General features: G+C 40.7%; 1 protein-coding gene across 8 annotated transcripts in view; it reads left to right on the top strand.

Annotated features, from left to right (window-relative positions):
* The first annotated feature begins 16,622 nt into the window (after positions 1-16,622).
* whrna (whirlin a) overlaps positions 16,623-20,475 on the top strand; it is a 138,484-nt gene continuing 134,631 nt past the window's right edge. For 3 of the 8 annotated variants that reach the window (XM_020615110.1, XM_020615108.1, XM_020615109.1), the window contains exons 1-2: positions 16,626-17,568; positions 17,645-18,554. In XM_020615110.1, coding sequence (XP_020470766.1) covers positions 17,811-18,554 — 744 coding nt within the window. In that variant the 5' untranslated portion in view covers positions 16,626-17,568; positions 17,645-17,810. Of the gene's footprint in view, positions 18,555-20,475 lie in introns of all 8 variants that reach the window. The other 5 variants (XM_020615104.1, XM_020615102.1, XM_020615105.1 and 2 more) reach the window with 4 other exon arrangements.

The following is a 20,475-nucleotide window of genomic DNA, read 5'->3' as shown; positions in this document are numbered from 1 at the left end:
ACGATCCCTGGCTTCTGGTCATTTGTGATGTGGAAGCGCTTGTTTTCCATACAGTAATACTGACAAATCAGTGTGAAGGATGTAGCCGGTGTGCTGTCGTACAGGTACTGCTTTGAAGGTTGCTGAACTCACATCCTGTTATTCTACTGTTCCACTCAGTGCAGGACAAATCTTACATTTCTGCTTAGACTCGTTTCAAATCAAAGTGTTTATTTGTCATATGCACAGTTAGGAAACGTGTTTCCCTGTACAATGAAATTCTTACTTTAGCTACAGTCGTGACAGACACTCGTGTTCCACTTGTGACCGTCTCCTGTTGTTAATGAACTTTATCCTACAAAGAGCCATATAGTAACCCCAATCTTTGAATGTGCACTACATTTGCCAATGCTCTGCTGTGCCTGTTGACATGCATGGTGTGCTATAGTGATTTGGTTCCGTTTTGTTATTGCTCCTGCATCAGTGGTGGTTATTTATGAAGTGCTCTGGGAGTTTGATTTATGGCTTGTTTTTTTGCTCTGAATGTGTGTGTGTGTGTGTCAAATCAGTATGTCTTTACGTTTTCTGTGCAAATTGATTCTTAACTTGCTACTGAGTCAGATCTGTGCATCTGTTGATGTGCGAGCTATTTCTGGTCTGAACCCTCTGTGCCATCATGTTGACAAACATTCTGTTGTAAGCACTTTTTTATTTTTTTGTCTCTGCTTTTTCAAATTACATTTTTTTTTCTTTCTAGCCGTCTGTCAAAGTAGATGTCTCTGTTATGGCTTCATATGCAATAGAGCAGCAATACGTGGGTGCTTACTGTCAATGCATTCAGTACAGCTGAGCCCATGTGAAGTTAAAAAGACATTGTGTCTTTGGCTTAATAAGTTCAATTCCTGTAGTTACTCACATGCTGTGTGTGATGTTTTGCTAGACTTTCATCCTGTGGCCATTAATGACGGTTTAACATTTAGTTTATTTTTTTATTTCTTTTGCTTCACTCTGCAAGGAAGAAAAATTATGTCCTGATGAGAAATCACATTTTTAAAAAAGACTACAAATGGCAAAGTATTTCATGGTTTATTAACCAATTTTAATTTCAGGTTTATATGAAGTGATTATTAAATGAGACATTTATTACAATGCTGTCTAAAGAAGGTGGAAGAAGATATGTTTTAATATATTTTTGTGTTAACCTTGTGTTGCATTATGTGACTGTATTCAAGCTAAACGTGACCTGTAGAAGAAGTTAGTTTTACATCGTCACCAGGTCTTGTCTAGTCTGCTGTAGATGGCCTGTGAGTGTAATCTCACTTCATACTGGGATCAAATTTGCCAGAATCCTTTTACATTTAATAGAATAAAGCTGCTGTTATTTTGTATTTATAGAACTGTCAAGCAATGCCAACCCACGAAAGGACCAAAACCAAAAACAAGTTAGCTTCTCAATGCTTTGAATTCCTTTGGGGTGAGGCACACGGGTTCCTTCGGAAGGCGTTAATTTAAAAAAAAAAAAAAAAAAAAAAGAATCACAAATATATAGTTTAATTCTTACAAAGGCTCAGTCATTTCCCCACACAGCCAATGTGGCTCAAACAGGAGTCAATGGTGCATTTGTTTTCAGCAGCAGATTGATACACGTTTTGTACTCTAGTATTTATGACAGCTAGATGGTGTGTGCGGGTGCAGCAGAGTAGTGTGTTCATAGTAATGATGGAACACATCTCCCGATCTGGTCCAGTGTGCGACTCGCTGATGTCTTTTTAATAGTTTTTGTACTATAGAGCTCTTTGGCACAGAGGAATAAGATGAAACCGGTGTTGGCTACACGGGCAGTACTTTCGTGGGATTTACTGGCAATATGAAATATTTTTACTGTTTTTGTCCTAAGTGACATACCTGCATAAATGTGGTACAATCCAGGACGGAGTATATCGCTATTTGATTGCAGGGTTCTGTAATAAAAGGACATGTAAACATTATTTTGGGCTTGACTTATATATATACATGTTTGTTTGTTTTTTAACTTGATTGGTTTAGGAAAAAAAAGAAAAAACAATAAATACTAACTTCATAAACCAGAGCGTTGTACTATGTTCTGCATCCAGCTGTGGATACAGAATCCTTTAGGTCCAAACACATAAAAGGCTCAGTATTACTGCCCTACACATGAAAATGCACTAATTATCAGGTGCTTCACACTGACCAACACACTGCTCTCACTGTATAATTGCCTTTCTTATCTTTGCTAGAAAACAGCCTTTGTGGCAGATATTCATGAACACTAGGAGACTGATGCTACCAGAAATGACTCATTTAGCTCCATGGTGATCTCCCACACAACCTATTCGATTTATTCGCTGCTCTCATCTCATATTCTAATAGATTTCATGGCGCATTCTACCACCCAAAACAATATTTTTAAGGAAACTGAGCAGTCTGAGCCCACATTTTGAGAGTAGTGAAATAAATCCCGCAGAGTGCAAAAACTGCCCTGGTGTATCAGAAATGATCCCTGATGTAATAACCAGTTAACACAAAGCATAGTAAAATGACTGCTCTGTTATTTAAGTGGACGTGGGCGTTTCCTGCCTCACTGACTGTGATGCTGTATCAGGGACCAGAGACATGCGTCAGTAGTATTTTTCCTGGTTAAAAAAAAGTCATCTTGTCACAGCAATAGCTTTACTCCTTGATGACAGAACCAGTAAGTTTGCCCTGAAGTCAATAACTGCACATTTTGGAGACAAGCTAAGTGTAGATTATTCATTTTTCACTTTGCATACAAATTAGGTTTCGTTTCGAAAGCATTTCCCTTTCATAGTGTGTTTTCTACAGAAGTGTGTCTTTTATCAGGTTTATCCAATCCACACTGTACAGATGACCAACTTGGAAGATGTGGCTTATTGCAGTGTTCACTAAATTTAGACTGTTCCCCTGCCAACCACATTTTAAATAAAGCTTTTCAATAAATGTTTTGGAGTTTACATTGTTCTGAATTCAAGTATCTTTTTTTGATGAATCTTCAGTGCTCCAGTGTGTTTCATGGGATCCTCCTGGCTGCATCCCTCCTCCCTCCACAGCAACGCTCTCTGTTGTACATGTTCGAAGTGATGATATAAGCAGTTTATAAATGAATTTGGTGCAGATGTCTTTTCTAGAAGACAATTGATTGGAGGGGTCTCCCTAATGAATTAAAGTGCTAGCTAAGTGTAAGGCTGGAGGAGGATTCTCCCTATCTTGGCAACCCAGTAGTTCTTACAGTTTATAATCAAACTATGAAGCTTAAATAATTCATGATTAACCATTATTATACCACTGTTAACCATTAATAAAGGCACTCACTTCAGCATATAAACCTTTATAAATGGTGCTATATCAAATCATGGTACTGATTAATGTCCATGGTTTTAGAAGTCTCACAAAGATACCAGCTCCGTCTACCTATGACCAAAAGCAGATATTTTCAGTTCTGCAACAAACTATCCATCCCTGTCTGCCCTAGAACACCTGTTGATGGACCTAATGAATGTGATGCCTCAGTGTCTCATCAATGCACAAAGCAGTGTTCTATCAGGAAATGTTTGCCAACTTAAAATAATAGATGCCAGAGTGTGCACAAACCTGGAGTCTTTGAAGCAAGTCCAAAATGACCTGATGAACAATGGGAGAAGGCTCATGCATATACTGCTGGTGCAACACCTGGTACCCTTTGGTTTCCTTCATGATGTTTTCAACGTCTTGCACCAAGTCAGTTCTGTTTGACTGATGTCCCATTAGGAGTGAGCAGATGTCCAAATCTGCAGGCTAACCTAACTGATGTGTGTAACAGTAAAGCAGTTTCCACAGGAGAGAGTTGATATGCCCAGGGGATTTGTCAGTTGCTGACCTGACATGGCTTCAGACAAATATTTATTGAATGGGTCACTGCTGTTCAGAAAGAGTGGAGAGTTATTGCCTTCATTTCAACAGTGTTTATCATGCAATGTCAATTCTCAATTTAAGCAATAACTATAGTAAAGATTAATATATAAAAGATGCATTCTCTGCATTTTACTCGGTCAGGACTGAGGTGAAGTCTGCTGCTGCTGCTGTTCAAACCAAAGCTGACTCAAATCCACATAATAACATGGGAAGCTATAATGACAGTGGATGCTGGAGGTGAATCGTGTCACAGCCCTGCACCCTGAATCCCACTCTACAGTGTAAAACACCACTGGGGACTTTCTCCTGATATTTACATCAAACACTCTTTATGACAGACGTTGTCAACATGTGACTTTCAACTCTTTCAATCAGTAAGTACAGTAACTACAGTAGAGGCGTTGCTTTTAATCATACACTTTTCTCAGAATTTAATTTTTAGTTTCAGCCTCAGACAATATGTAAGCTCTAATCTAAAACTGTCATGGTGTCATGTTTTTGGATTAAAATATCTGGAAACTACAGTTATTTCACTTTTTGTTCCGGAGTATTATTGTGTGGTTGTGTTTAAAGTTCTAAGAGAAATGTATTTTTGACTTCAAATAAAGATAAATCAGCATGATACAGAAATGTTGCTGTTGTAGAAATGTTGTATTTTCCTTTCACTCTAATCAATATTCTTATAAGCTATAATTACATAGGGATCGGGTAAGTGCATTTTTTATCACATATTTCTGATTACAGATATAACATCAAACTTTTGTGTTTTCCAACTGACTGTACTTGAATATAATACAGGTTTTCAGGCATTTTTACAAATAATGTTGATGCAAACAGACTTATGGCACCTGGCAGGTTTGCCCGGCTGCACCTGCCTCTCTCACTTCTCTCCCTCTATTTTAGCTCCCTTACCCCTGATTTCTTTATCTGACACACCTGCTTCACATCCCCTGAATCACCACCTGCTGCACCTGATTAGTTTCCTCCTATTTATACCGTGCTCATCGTCCACTTCCCTGCCAGTTCTTTCTATGCCGATCATTTAATTTGTCTACTTTATGTATTTGCTCACACTCTTCATCCCAGGTCCGTTCCTGCCTTGTGCCCCGTGTCTCTTCCCAGCCGCTATCGCTTGTCTGGACCACGGACCTCCTCAACTCCACATCACTCCACCACGCAGGTCGATGCACAGTCTCCCATTAACTTTGTCCCTCAGCAACCAACCACCACGACCAGTCCAGGAGTGAATCCTAGCGTCCTCAGCCCGGACTCCTCCTTATCATCTCATCACTGACTGTATGTTTTCCATGTCTGCCGCTCAACACCCGGTTCTGCTCCATATTCCTTCACCTGGTTGTACACATATTTATCATCACTGTAAATAAATAGAGCACTTCTTGCACCGAAGTCAGCTACCTGGGTCCGTCATTTTTTACTCGCTCACCTCCCTACCAGAGCGATCATAACAGCACCAGAAATCTTTTCCTGTATGAAGTCCTTGTTTTAAAAGATCTGACAAGCAGGCCTGTAGCCAGGCTTTTAGAAATGCTGAGTCAAAATCCTCCAGGAAAAGTTTGGGAGCCGGTGGTAATCAATTTAGCAGGTTCCTGTGGCCTGTGTTGTGAATGTTGTAGGTGTGGCTTAAATCATTGCTGATATGCACTGTTCTAATTATGACAAAGGATAAGTGGTGAAATACCTCAGGTTTAATTAGAATAATAATGTCGACCAACCAGCAGAGGAACTTGTCAATATAATGGCACGCCCTCACCGAATCATTTTGCATTGATCCCATTAGAGACTTTAGCAGCTACCAGTGTTGGATTTACTGCTGCAGCCAGATGGTTTGCACTCCAAATATAATCCAGCATTCTTTAAATCTGCTGTGCATAATTAGATGTGGGTGTGTTCTAGGATGATGTTTCAGTTGTTGACATGAGGGAGACTGTGCAGACGTGCAGCACTGTAGTCGTCTCTGGTTTGGCTCTGAGAGTTAGCCTGAGGCTTAAAGCTGCACCTCACTCCCAAAAGCCTGTGAAGAATAAGCTTTTGAAAAGTAATTGTTACCCAAGGGGGTATTTAGGGAGATTTTCACCCAGAGCTCAGCAGCTGTCAGTAAGCTCTGTGCCTACAAACTGGGCTGAAAGTCTTATGAATTCCTGTTTCCCACTGTAATCAGACTTAAAGTGAGTGTTGCCTCAACAATTGAACATGTTGCCTGAAGCTGAGAAAGGTACCTTTCCTCGTAAATCACAGGCAGTTTAGTGATTTTGAGATTGTGAAAAAAAAACTGTTTTATTTTAGATGATTTAAGACATTATTTTGTGAAGTTGCCATTGCTGTTCTGTGACTGTGATTGCTATTACCTTAGTCATTAACTTTGGTTGTCATTAGCCTGGGGGTTGAGAAGGGGTTCTGTTTGCTAAAGGCCTAAGATGCTGCCTGTGTAATCTCAGTATCCCTGGGGACTGTGGCCACATGTCATACACATCCTTGCTCCCTCTTATTTCTCACCTCTGTTTCTACAGCATCTGAACCAATTAAGGCAAACAAACAAAAAAACCTGTGGGTTGGGATGTCTGAAGGCTGTAACTTTCATATTATACCATTTCCACTGTAAATTTCTGAAAATGTGGGACCTTTATAATACAGTATTGTTCAAAATAATAGCAGTACAATGTGACTAACCAGAATAATCCAGGTTTTTAGTATATTTTTTATTGCTACATGACAAACAAGTTACCAGTAGGTGCAGTAGATTCTCAGAAAGCAAACAAGACCCAGCATTCATGATATGCACGCTCTTAAGGCTGTGCAATTGGGCAATTAGTTGAAAGGGGTGTGTTCAAAAAAATAGCAGTGTCTGCCGTTGACTGTACAAACACAAAACTATGTTGTACAAACGTTTTTGTTTCTAGGATTTAGCAATCCTGTGAATCACTAAACTAATATTTAGTTGTATGACCACAGTTTTTTATAACTGCTTCACATCTGTGTGGCATGGAGTCAACCAACTTGTGGCACCTTTCAGCTGTTATTCCACTCCATGATTCTTTAACAACATTCCACAATTCATTTACATTTCTTGGTTTTGCTTCAGAAACAGCATTTTTGATATCACCCCACACGTTCTCGATTGGATTAAGGTCCGGGGATTGGGCTGGCCACTCCATAACATTAATTTTGTTGGTTTGGAACCAAGACTTTGCTCGTTTACTAGTGTGTTTGGGGTCATTGTCTTGTTGAAACAACCATTTCAAGGGCATGTCCTCTTCAGCATAAGGCAACATGACCTCTTCAAGTATTTTGACATATGCAAACTGATCCATGATCCCTGGTATGCGATAAATAGGCCCAACACCATAGTAGGAGAAACATGCCCATATCATGATGCTTGCACCACCATGCTTCACTGTCTTCACTGTGTACTGTGGCTGGAATTCAGAGTTTGGGGGTCGTCTCACAAACTGTCTGTGGCCCTTGGACCCAAAAAGAACAATTTTACTCTCATCAGTCCACAAAATGTTTCTCCATTTCTCTTTAGGCCAGTTGATGTGTTCTTTGGCAAATTGTAACCTCTTCTGCACGTGCCTTTTTTTTTAACAGAGGGACTTTGCGGGGGATTCTTGAAAATAGATTAGCTTCACACAGACGTCTTCTAACTGTCACAGTACTTACAGGTAACTCCAGACTGTCTTTGATCATCCTGGAGCTGATCATTGGCTGGGCCTTTGCCATTCTGGTTATTCTTCGATCCCTTTTGATGGTTGTTTTCCGTTTTCTTCCACGTCTCTCTGGTTTTGCTCTCCATTTTCAGGCATTGGAGATCATTTTAGCTGAACAGCCTATAATTTTTTGCACCTCTTTATAGGTTTTCCCCTCTCCAATCAACTTTTTAATCAAAGTACGCTGTTCTTCTGAACAATGTCTTGAACGACGCATTTTCCTCAGGCTTTCAAATGCATGTTTAACAAGTGCTGGCTTCATCCTTAAATAGGGGCCACCTGATTCACACCTGTTATTTCACAAAATTGATGACCTCACTGATTGAATGCCACACTGCTATTTTTTGAACACACCCCTTTCAACTAATTGCCCAATTGCACAGCCTTAAGAGCGTGCATATCATGAATGCTGGGTCTTGTTTGCTTTCTGAGAATCTACTGCACCTACTGGTAACTTGTTTGCCATGTAGCAATAAAAAATATACTAAAAACCTGGATTATTCTGGTTAGTCACATTGTACTGCTATTATTTTGAACAATACTGTATGTTGAGGTGTTTATTGTACGTCTGAGAATCAGTATAGGTGCGATAAAGCACACTTTTGACCACAACCATCAGTGATGATGAATGGGGTGAAACAAATTCAAAGCTTTTAATCACAGAAAGGAGTAAACACTTGCTAGTAGCATTATGGAGCAATGTTTTTACAAGGGTCCCTCTTTGTGTGTATTGTGTATTGTGCATTTGCATGTGCAGCTACAAGGCTATACTAAGATGCATAGCAGCTGCAACTCGCACAGGTTAGACTGTTTAAACAAAGGCTTTTATGAGGAAGAAAATGTATTCAACATGTCTGGAAGACCACAAGGACACGACGTGGTTTGATGAGGCCTTGAGAGTACACTTTTCTTTTGTTTATTGAGAAGAGAACTCCAGTTAAGTTGCTCTTTATAGGTGCTGCCTGTGACTCCACACCAGTCAATCAGAACTGAAGAAGCTTTTTTTGTTCAGTGGTGAAAGGTCTTCAACATGTCTATTGTAGATGGTCAGGAGTAGGTATTCCTTGGGTATCAATGGCCATAAGCCTGAGAAGCAGGGAACCAGCAGGCACTTTGATTTAGATGTGGCACATAAAAACCTGAACCCAGTAAAATACTTCAATATTCAAATGATTGTGTTTGATTTTAAAAGCAGGGGAGAGAGTTTGCTTTTTCTCTGCAGGTGTCTGAAAAAGTAAAGTTGATCATCTTTCCTGTTCATCTTCCTTTCTTCATGTCTCTCCTTTCCTCCATCTCAGTCTAGGGTGAACCATGGGTGGTGCAGAGTCACAGAGCAATGCGGCTCCTCTGATCACTGAGAGCTAAATTCATCTGAGCAGCCGGAGACCTTGGCACCAGAGTGTGCTCTGAGCTGTTATCTATCAGTTGCAACCCAGAGGTCTCGCAGATGAGAAATGAAAGGAAACATGCAGGGAATGAAGGAAGGGAGGAAGTGGCTGTGTGCCAAAACCATCTTTGTTAGTTACAATCAAATCTGAAGCTATTCCACCTCAAGAAAGCTGGACCCAGACCAGTATTTATCTTGCACTTTTTCATTTTGAAGATCCTGCTACCTTCTTTTTCCTAATTTGTCCACCCTGTTTAGATCACTGAGGGTAGGCAGTAATGCAGAATTGATTGCAGAACAGTTGTATTAGACTACATTAGGTTTAACTTGGTGTACCTACTTTGCAACCAACACTTTCCAATATGAAAATTTAGTTTTACTATCTGAATACACTGTGCACAAAAAGACTTCATCTGTTTTTCATGGTCATTTTCTCCTCTACAATATTTACTTTTTCTTTTTCTAGTGTTTGTACTAAGACTAAACACGTCTTGGACTGTATCTATGTTCTAAGCTCAAAGAACTGAATTCAGTCAGTAACTCTAATCACCACAAAGATGCTGCTTTGTTGTGCTCTCTCTCATCCACTGATCAAGATGGAACAGCAGCAACATGTCAAGCTTGAACCTGAAAATATAAGCAAAAATAAGCACACCTGAAAATACATTTGGAATTGAGACTGCAGGTATTTCTGATGTGGTGCTGCCTGGTTTCTGTTTATGGTGCCTGATCTGGCAGATTGGTCAGTGTTGTCTGACAGCATGCAGGGAGACGGGCAGTGATCCAAATGTGCAGATTTTACAACAAACATTTAAAACCATCTCAATTCATAATTGGTGTCCAACATCTCTGCAGATTGTCTGACTTGTCACTTGCAATAAACTGATAGAACTGTGCACTGTGTGTGTGTGTGGCTGTGCGCTTCTGTTTGTGTAACTGTGTCACCCATCCATCCATAGCTGCTAATACTGCAGCAGCTCAGCAACAGTTGCTGCGATCCCTCATCAGATTAAATAATCAATAGAAAACAAGCACATTGGGGGTATTATTAGATGTGAATCACAGTGGTGTTGTGAAATAAGACAAAGGAGGAAGTGCTGGGTTGATAAAGTGAACAGATTCTGCATTTTAATATCCTGATGATCTCAGTTGAAATGGGCTGTTTTAGTTCCTGTTCTGACCTCCTCAGTGATTGTCTTTTTACAATCAGAACATTTAAAGTTTTCTCTCAGAAAACAGCTGAATTTCATTCAGTGCCTGTTCAAGGACTCCAGTTATTTACAACAGCTTATTTCTGACACACCAACATTGTAAATATAAGAAGCAGTGCAGTGAATAAAATCAGTGACCTCACTTAATTTATGTGTGAGCTACAGTACATGCTGGACATATACAGTACAGCCACAGAAAGATTGTTCTGTGGCTGTACTGTGTGTCTGTATACACTTATTAATATATTATACACTGTTCAGATCTTTGAGGTCACTTCTATTTTTCATCTTATTCTGACATGTAAGCAGTCAAGTCCAGTCAGTAACCTTAAATGATATAAAGCTCAGAAATAAACTGTCAGAGGTAAAACTAACCTAAAAAGTCACCAAAAACTGAACTAAATTGCATTATGTAAAACTCAGCTGACAGGCTAACTTCTGTGCAGCAATAGAAGTAAATTAGGCTTTACACTTACAGATTCCGTCTGTACAAAGGTAGTGTTAGAAAAGACCTTGTTACTCAACCCTTTGAGCAGGGGCGGGTCTAGAAAACGTTGGGCAGGGTGGCCAGGCTAGAACTCAGACTCAACGAGGGGTGGCACATTTGAAATACATGTAAAAAGTAAATGAAACCCCTAGTTCCATGAAATAATAAACCATGCATTAATAAAAATAAAATTGTAGCATATGATTGACATTATCAGAATCAGCTTTATTGGCCAGGTGTGTCGGACACACAAGGAATATGACTCTGGTACAGCGGCTCTCAATGTGCATGTACATATCCCCATGCAAGGCAACAGCAAGGGGCAAGTAAACAGTAAACCAACATAAGGTTGTGTAGTATAACAAAATAATTATTTTCTTACTCATCAAACCATGCAGTGAGCGCTCATGCCATGTGGATGGGGGCAATGTCATCCTGGAAGAGACCGCTCATTTATTTTTTCTTTTTATTTGTCACCCATCTGAGTGTCTATAATAACCCAACTTTAAACGTTTAAGTCACGTCAAAATAACTGTATTACTTTTTTAAATGGAGCACAGATAAAACTCTCCACCTTTCAAGTGCAAAGCCAGAGTTGTACTTTAAATAAATCAGTAGGAAAAGCTCAACATTACACATCATATTAAGGTGTGATCCAGTCTGAGAGTGTTGTTTTCAGACTCATGAGTTCTATTTCTCTGCAGGCTGTCTGCCCCTGCAAACTATTGTACTGTTGCCTACCAACCTCAAATCCACTCACACATACAGGTCAGCACTTCTCTTGCAATTTGTGGAGTCTACTGTGCTGACAGTGCTGAGATGATATTTCTGTGTTTAAAAAAAATAAATACATGTTCTGAATAAGTTTATTTCCTGCTGCTGTGCTTGGAGGAAGAATCAATTATAATGCTAGTTTTTTTATGTAAACACAGGAATGGATATGAATTTGCACTGTAGCTGTTTCCTAGTAAAACAAGTCTGATAAACTGGGTCATATATCAGGTACAGATAGGCAAAGGTGAAGGTCTGAGAAGGTGGAGGTTCCAGGAGTGCAAAGGACACAATTCCAATTAACAAAGCTAGCTAACTAGTCTCTCTTACTGCTAGCTTTACCTGTATGCTGTTTGGTGCTGAGTCAGGGGTGTGCAGTGGATATATCAGAACCTTTTCAGTGGTAACACCTGCCCACTGCTGCTGAAAGCAGGGTAGGTGAGAGCAGTGAGACTGAACCAGAACAGTAAAGTTATAGGCCCTAAAACCAAAACAGTGAGCTGGAAGATAGGTTACTACAATGCTCCATAAAGCTGAGACAGACTACAGAGCAGGGTGATTGTTCTCTGTGGGTTCATTACTATGAGTGGGCCTTGTCATTTGACTCATTGTTAAAATAGAAATATTGATTAGTTCAGCTTTATAAATAATTGGCTTTTATTTTAAATGGCTGTCTGTTTAGAGCCCATGTGTCGTCCATTTGGAAACTGATGACTCCGTTAAGCTTTTCATAAGCAGTTAAGCCTATGAAGGGAACTATTTAAGCCTTCAGAATGATTACAGTTAACCGTGAAATGCGGTAATTTAATTTTGAATAGGTAGCCTTCAGGACACACTGATAAACTGAAGGGAATCATTGCAGGTTTATAGCACAGCTGTACTTCTGTCAGTCTGCCTGTCATACCTGCAGTCATGCACAGAACTCTTATCATGTGATGCAGAGGTTTAGCTCACAGTGATCAGCTCTTCATTAACACATTCATTGTTCTATGAGACAATCCGTCTTTGGACGTCCCTGGGACTGTGGCGCTGGGTGTTTAGAGTTTTTGCATCTCTCTCTGTCATTCACACTCTGTCACACAGTGAACTTTATCTTTCTCTTTTTCACTGCTTTGCTTGTTGTGCAGTGTGCGTCTGTGTCCATTATAATATATTGTTTGGCTTTTCAGTGTTTCCCACTGGTGAACTTCACTAATAGCTATCATCGATCATCTTCAAACACACAAACACACAAATGCACAGGTGTACACATGTATACATGTATCTCTCCTACCTCCTGCTCAGCCAGGAAATATGGTCCAAATGTTTGCTTTCATTAGGAGAACACAATCCATCAGTATTCTCTCTGAGTATCTAATAGTAACCAGCAATTCAAAGTGCTTTTCTTTTATCAATCGATTGCAGTTGTTTACAGAATGGATCATCAGCAGCACCATCATGATAAAAAAAAATTGAGATATTTCAAATGACTTTGTTGCTGTCCGTGCTGTCGGTGTATTAATAAAACCTGATATGTTATATTTTATTTACCTTTAAATTTCATTCACATCTACAGTATTGTAGTCAGGTGGAAGCAGATAAGTCAAACCTTGAGAAAGAAAACCAAATCTATCTGTATGGCTATATCATTACAGGTACAGTAAGTCAGAAAATAAGTCATCTGGTGGAAAGCTGTAATAATCTCACCCCCGCCTCCCCCCAGACAAACCATGCAGGCTACAAAACTTCTCTGAAAACAGCTGCTCTCCGAGGCTTTAAGTGTCATTATAATTGCACTGTGAAAACCATGTTCATATTCACCTTTTATTGTTTGTCACTCTGAAAATTCCTATAAATTGCAATTGTAAATTGCATGTCATTGTAAGTAGACAGGATTATTGGCCAAAGACACTGCTCAGCCATGCTGGTAAATTAGGCATCTCTGACTTTGTTGGCTTCCACAGCTGATGCCTGCCATCCACAAAGACCTTATTAGGACTTGGTGGTATTAGACAGTGAGTTGATTTTTATTTTAAGAAGCAATCCAGTTTCCTATTATGCTGCCATGTCTTGTATAATAGTTCCAACGTTCACTAAGACTGTTTCTTAGTGAGAATGTACATTGCAGTGGCGCCTGCAGGATCATATGCACAAGAACCACCTAGGGCATGTGATCCTTTCATGTTAAAAGATATTTTTCTCATAATTACGACATAGTGTATTTTCTTGTTATGACATACTGTATAGTAGGCTACTGGAGTGAGTGACAGCCGCAGTGTTGCTATCAGGAGGTGTGCTCCATCCAGTCCTTGAGAATCACTGATCTGACATTTAAATCCACCCACACTAATTAGTCCACAAAATAACACATGAATGCAGGTCATGATAAATACAAAAATACCCTGCACATGTCACGATAACATTACAGGCACTGACAGCAGGTGAAGTCGGTGTGTGTGCTGCTAAGTGACAGCAGCATGTTAGGGAGTAGGCTATTATATGATCTGCTCCAGGGGTGTGTGATATCATATTATATATAGCTCCTCTGGCCATAAATTTGAAACTATAGTTCCAAGGAACTTGGATTGCTTATTTAAGAGGAAGATTGGAAGTAAAGAAATCATTGACTGATGACCCTCCTCCTCTGAAACCATCCATGTGCCATCACATGCTCTGGCTTTAATCTCAGTTGCTGGGGTGGCTGCTTTGCAGGCAGGTCTGCTGTGTCACTTCAGAGTGCTGACTTCATCTGTGATTACAACTGCTATGGTTTGACCTCATTCAGTCCTCTGATGTTCAGGGCATTCTCTGTCTCTATTATCACTATTAATGATTCATTTCCAAAGGACCAGTTTTATTTTACAATTCTGTTGTCATTTATCAAGCCCATTTTTTACTTTGATGTCAGTAATTTTATCACCCAGCAAATTCTGGGTCACAAATTAAAATGACACATTTCTGAGAGCAGACTGTTCTCAGTTTGCCCCAGTCAAATGCTTCAGTGCTAGTTATTAAACCCGAAGAAATATTAGGCTCCTAGCAGCTGGCCTTTTTAAAGAAGATTCTGAAACTCTGCCAAAATCACAAAGTCCCATTTGTCAGCACAGTGGCCCCAGAGCGCAGGGCTTCATATGCAGTTGATACTATCACCATTTTGCACTTGTGATTGATCATGAAAGCAACAGAGAGCAACTCCATTTTATTCTGTTCCGCTATAGGACTCATGGATCAGGGACTGCAGCAGCTGTAGTTAAACTTCACCAGCTTCCTGCAGGCAAAGATCAATGCCTATTCAGAAAAGAAGGAAATGGCTAGAGTGAAATGAAAACATCAGGAAAGATGTAGTAGAGGAGAGTAAATTGATGTGATATGGTACAGTAATGCTGCACTTTTGTAATGCGGGATTTAAGACTGCAAAGCAGAAGTTCAATTCTTTGCTTCAAAAGGATGATGGTCTCTGTGTGTGTTTGATTATGTACTGTGCAAAAGTCTTAGGTCACCATTAGTTTAGCTGTTTTAGCAAGGTTGTAATGATGACCTATATTTACTTCTCAGTCTCTTTATTAAGATATAGCCAGAAAATACAGGAAATATGTGCACAATAATAAAATGTTCTGAGCAAAATAGCTTCTACAGTCCAAAGTCAGTATTTAGTGTGACCTCCCTTTGCACTTAGCACAGCTTGAATTCTTTTGGGGAGACAGTCTTGAAACCATGACAAAGCCTCAGCCATGTTTCACTGAAGGCTGCTACACTCATTCTTCCACCACTCTCCAACTCTTCTTCTCACATTTCAGATTTTGACTCATCGCTCTATATGACTCTTTTCCGCTGATCTTCACTCCAGTCTTTGTGAGTTTGTGGTTTCTCGGCTGCTGTCCTTCCACAGAGGCTGCTCCTGATCGAGCATCTGACTGTGGAAGAATCAACTTGGCATCCAGATGAAGCTGCCAGATGCTGAGCCAGGTCCTTGTTGGATTTCCTCTGGTCTCTCTCAGAAGAAACTCTTGAGAACCTTCCCATCAGACTTTACTAGTTCTCTTGGTCTTCTACTCCTGTTTTTGTCCTCGACCTCTCCAGATTCTTCAGATTTCTTTAGAACACCACAACATCTTGAGTTTGTTTGAAGACTTTTTTCTGACATGTTTGTGATTTTTAATACTGTGTACATATTTTCAATATTTTGTAGCTGTATTCTAATGAAGACACTATAGTCATCATAGCATTGCTAAAACAACAAATCCTAAGATTTTTGCACAGTACTGTTAGTACAGTGAAACTTCCTGCTATAAGTTGAGATGAGAAAGGGTAAAACAAGCTGAAACTATTTACCTCTACCTCAGTGAGCCTCATTGCCCCCCTTTTTAAAAAAGATATTATAAACAGGGCTTTTTTTCTTAGTGTGGGTAACCTCTACCATCACATGACTGTTAAGCCAGCAAATAGCTTTTAAAGTTTTCTGCTAGATGCAGAATGTCCTCATACAGCATGATTATACTTTAAAACGTTTTACAGTATAACATCACAACACTTAGTTGTGCCACTCTGTGGTCAGCTGATAATTAGCAACCCCCGTCACAACACATCTAACAAAAAGTGATTTGTTTTCAAATCAGACCGGTTTGATTGTTTAACAGGGGTTTGACTCCATATATTTCTGTAACAAATGTGTCAGGATTCCTAATGAGCACAAATAGGTGGCCATGGGAATTCTATTCACTTTTTGGGAACAGCAACTTTTAACAGCAGAACCTGTCAACTGAGCTTTAGTACCATAACATTGCTAAGCCATGTTGTTTGGATATTTTCCAAAACACCCTAATTAAAAAAAAAGAATCTGTATTTCTGTAATGCATGATGTTTATCATTTGCCTATATAGGCAAATGAAATTCCTGAAGTTTTAAGAAGTTAACTGAATGCAGGTAGACTGTTCAAAGCATTTGATAGTTTGAAATGGGATCATAGTAAAAATAAATATAACAAACTGGTCATATTTTTTATTTATCGCATTTCTTTCAATGGATATATTTGATAGACAGTATTTGTATCATTGATAGCTGCATGTAAAGTAACTTTCAAAACTGCTTTTGGTGATTTCACGGAAGACGTCTTCTCAAGTCATAGCTGGAAAAAAAAACTGCACTGGTGTAAATAATAAAATTAATGATGGCTGAATTCCATTTGGCTTTCAGGGTCCTGCATGCTGGGTCACTGTCACGGCTGAATAGAACATAGCCGTCGTTAATGTTATTATTTACACCTGTTTGTACCACAGCAAGTTAAAAAGTGTGCTGTAAAAACGTTAAGTGCGAGCGTATTTTCCCCTTGATTTATTCATATACAGGGTCTTCAACAAACAAACATGAAAGCCTAAACAAACTGCCGAGATCCACAGTCAAAGACAGGCTATCGGGGTGTTTAATTAAAGTCCTGCTTACTGGTCTTGGTTCTGCCACGGCCACGAGCGCGTGGGGTTGGCTGCACGCTGCTGCGTCATTTCCTGACAGAGGACTGACGGTCGGAGGCGAGAGAGCCACCAGTCGCTGTAGTAACGTCGAGGAAGCACAGACACCGAGCAGCAGGTCACCTCCACAGCGCAGCCGCGCAGGTAGGAAGACCACGACCAACAAGCAAACGTCGTAACACTGTTGCGGTTATTTTTGTCAACTTGACGCTGTTTGGCACGAAAACCCTGAGCGGAGCGGGATATAATGAACTCCTGAGGACGCTGGGTGGGAACAGAAAAATAACTTTCAGCCTATTTTATTTTTCTACTTCGAGGAAATGGCCCGTCCTCTTGTTGAATCGATTGCGCACCGGTGCTAAAAGTACTTTCCAGTTCTAGGGTTGTGCATTCTGCCTTGTGGAGCAGTCGACGGTGACGCGGACACCAGAGAAGCGGCAGCTCGGCAGCCACCTGACCTCCTGGAAAATAAGACCGCAGCTAATGACACGCAGGCTGAGGTCCTTACGTGGCTCAGCACTACGCTCATTGACGGTGCGGGACGAGGTTTCCACGAGGCTGTTGCGTGTACAGTTTTGATGCACCGTTTCGCACATGAAGTTTTCAGAATCCAATTACTGATCTGTAAATTATGGTAAGTGCTAATTAATTTGTGAACTGTTAATTTGAATTGGTTGGACTGAAGTTTACCATTTCATCTGGCAATCTAGTAACAAGTGGATCATCTGTCGGAACCGGGCAGCATTGGTATAACCGGACTGCACGTTCTCCAGCGGTAGAGATGCCAAGCGCCACTCTGAATCCGCGCCGCCAGCCCGAGATGCCTGCTCTCTAACCCGCTTCATTGTGGCGCCGTGTCCTGGTCACACCTCCAGGATGAGCAGCACCGACCTGGAGCGCATGTCTCTCAGCTCCTCCGCCAACTCGGTGGCCTCCAGTGCGCGGACTCTGTCGGCCAATGTGAGGAAACTGCACAACGCACTCAATCTCCTGCTCTGCGACTTCGAGAGAGAGCAATTCATCCACTGTCTCAATGTGTACCACTCCAAGCGCAATGTGTACGACTTGGTGCAGACTCTCAATGTCATCCTCAACGCGCCCAGCAAGCGGCAACTTCTACCCATGCTGCGGCTGGTCATCCCCCGTTCTGACCAGCTTCTCTTTGAGCAATACACCTCGGAGGGCCTCTACTTAAAGTCGGATTTAGTTGCAAGCAATGGTAACGCTGAACCCCCTCCGGGCGACTTCTCCAGGGCCAGCCCGGTTCCCTCGGGGCATTTCTCGCCAAACAACCCGCCCGACTTTCACGTGGCATTGCGAGGCTCTCCGGACAGCTTCAGCACCAGCAGCGACGGGACAGCTCCTCTGGTACCGCTGCTGGGTAGGAACTTTATCCACGAGCCGCCGGGCGAGCTGCGGCAGGTCACCATGAAGCGGCACAAGAGCAACGAGGGCCTGGGCTTCAGCATCCGCGGTGGGTCGGAGCACGGGGTCGGCATCTACGTGTCCCTGGTGGAACCAGGGAGCCTGGCGGAGAAAGAGGGTCTCCGGATCGGCGACCAGATCATGAAAGTCAACGACAAAGTCTTCGACAAAGTCACTCATGCTGAAGCGGTGAAGGTAAGTTTCTCTCTTTTTCACTACACCAAACATGTACACACACAGCTTTTAGTCTGTCCCGCAGCAGTTTAGCGAAATGTCAGAGTCATAGGAGCGATTTAGACTTTCCTTGTTTTTCAAACCTTCATCTCCTGTGCTATTGCCTTACCTTACTGTAGTTTGGCCCCAGTCATTTTGGGATGAGTAGGCTACTCATTCACACTTATGGTATGCTGTGTTTACTTAGGTATTCATAATTGTTGTTGTTGTTGTTTTTATAAGGTTCATATAAATATGAATGGATGTGCAAAAATACACAGTCAGGGCTTTTGCTATTTTTTTTTTTGCTGTGCAGTTTTTGGAAACTGTTCATTTAAAACTGAATTATACACAGTCTGCTGTTTCTCATGTATGATAGTTATAAAAATATCTATATTGTATTATTGTTGTGGCAGTCTTCATTGTTTCTCTTGAAAAGCAAATTTTAGTCTCAATAAGAGTTACCTAGTTAAATGAACAAAAAGCAACAATACAGAAGAGGTTCAGTAGTGTGGTTTCCATCTACGCAGGCATCTCTGGATTGAACTTAGCTTTTTTTGAATAGTGATTGTTTGTCCGTACTTGAACGGTTGTTGCCTCTGACAGCCGTGGATTATAGCTCAAGATAAGTCCTTTCTGACCTTCTCTCATCTGAAAAAAGTCATCGACGCTTTTATCTTTTCCCATATGGACTTCTGTAATTCACTTTTAAGCAGGGCTAATCCGTAAGGCAATCTCCTACCTTCACCAAATCCAAAAATACTCCGGGTATAGGCTTTTGACCAGGGGTGGGCAATTACTTTTTCTATGGGGCCACATGAGAAGCAAAAATATTGTGGAGGGCCGGGCCCAAAGGCTGAACTCAATTTTGCATAATATTAATTGTATTTCTTTATAAAAAGCAATAAATAGCATTGTTTTTGACAAGCTGGTAAGAGTATATGTTATAGTTGAGCAATGAAAAAGTGAGGTTGGCTTTACAAAAAATGTCATTTATTCAATCAAATTTCCCAAAACAATGATAAACAAAATGTGAACATTTTTTACCATTTGTGACTCATATTAGTGAACATTTCCAGTCATATTCACTCCAGAACACATTGAGTTTCATATACTGTTGGAACGTTGTGTAAAGGTTGTTAGCATTCTAAAGACATCACAATATTTTCTTTGTGCTCCAAACATTAAGCAAGATACATCGTATTGAACTGTCACTGAACATCACTGAACTGTGATTTTGAGAAAAAGAAACCAGGTTGATGAAGGATCAAGGAGTGAGGAACGATCAAATAATGAAACTGGGATTTGCTTCATGTTGTGTATTCAGAATATAGGCCACATATGTAGGTAGAGCCAAAGAGAACCAACATCTTCTGAGCATGTCTTCTAATGTTTGGAAAGTTCTCCTCCTTGAGAGAAGAGTAGAAATCCCAACGAGATCCTGACTTAAAATGCTCTGCCAGTACTGCATCAGACTGCAGGTCAATGAGTTCTAGCTGAACATCACTGGGTGCATTATCCACACTGCAGGTACAGGGAGAGGAAATCATGTGCATTTCATCCTCGATTGTTCTGAGATCCTCAAATCACCTTGAAAACTCACCATGCAATGCTCCTAACATGGATGAGTACCTGCGGCAGTGATCAGCTGATGGTGTGACTTCTTTCAGGGTTTGCATGTGAGTGAGAGTGTTGCTCTCCAGTTGGCTTGAAAGAAACTGCATCTTTCTCATGAAAGCCTTCACCAGGCTGTGCATTTCATGAACAAAAAGGCCCTTGCCTTGCAGTTTGGTGTTCAATTCATTCATCAGTGCAGTCACATCAACAGCAAATGCAAAATCTGCCATCCAGTCCTCATCTGAGAGCTCTGGGATGTCTTTGCCTTTCGTCTCACAAAACTCTC

Source organism: Monopterus albus, unplaced genomic scaffold, assembly GCF_001952655.1.
Source record: "Monopterus albus unplaced genomic scaffold, M_albus_1.0 scaffold158.1, whole genome shotgun sequence".
In the NCBI taxonomy this organism is placed as follows: Eukaryota; Metazoa; Chordata; class Actinopteri; order Synbranchiformes; family Synbranchidae; genus Monopterus; species Monopterus albus.
This window is presented reverse-complemented; position numbering and strand designations above follow the sequence as displayed.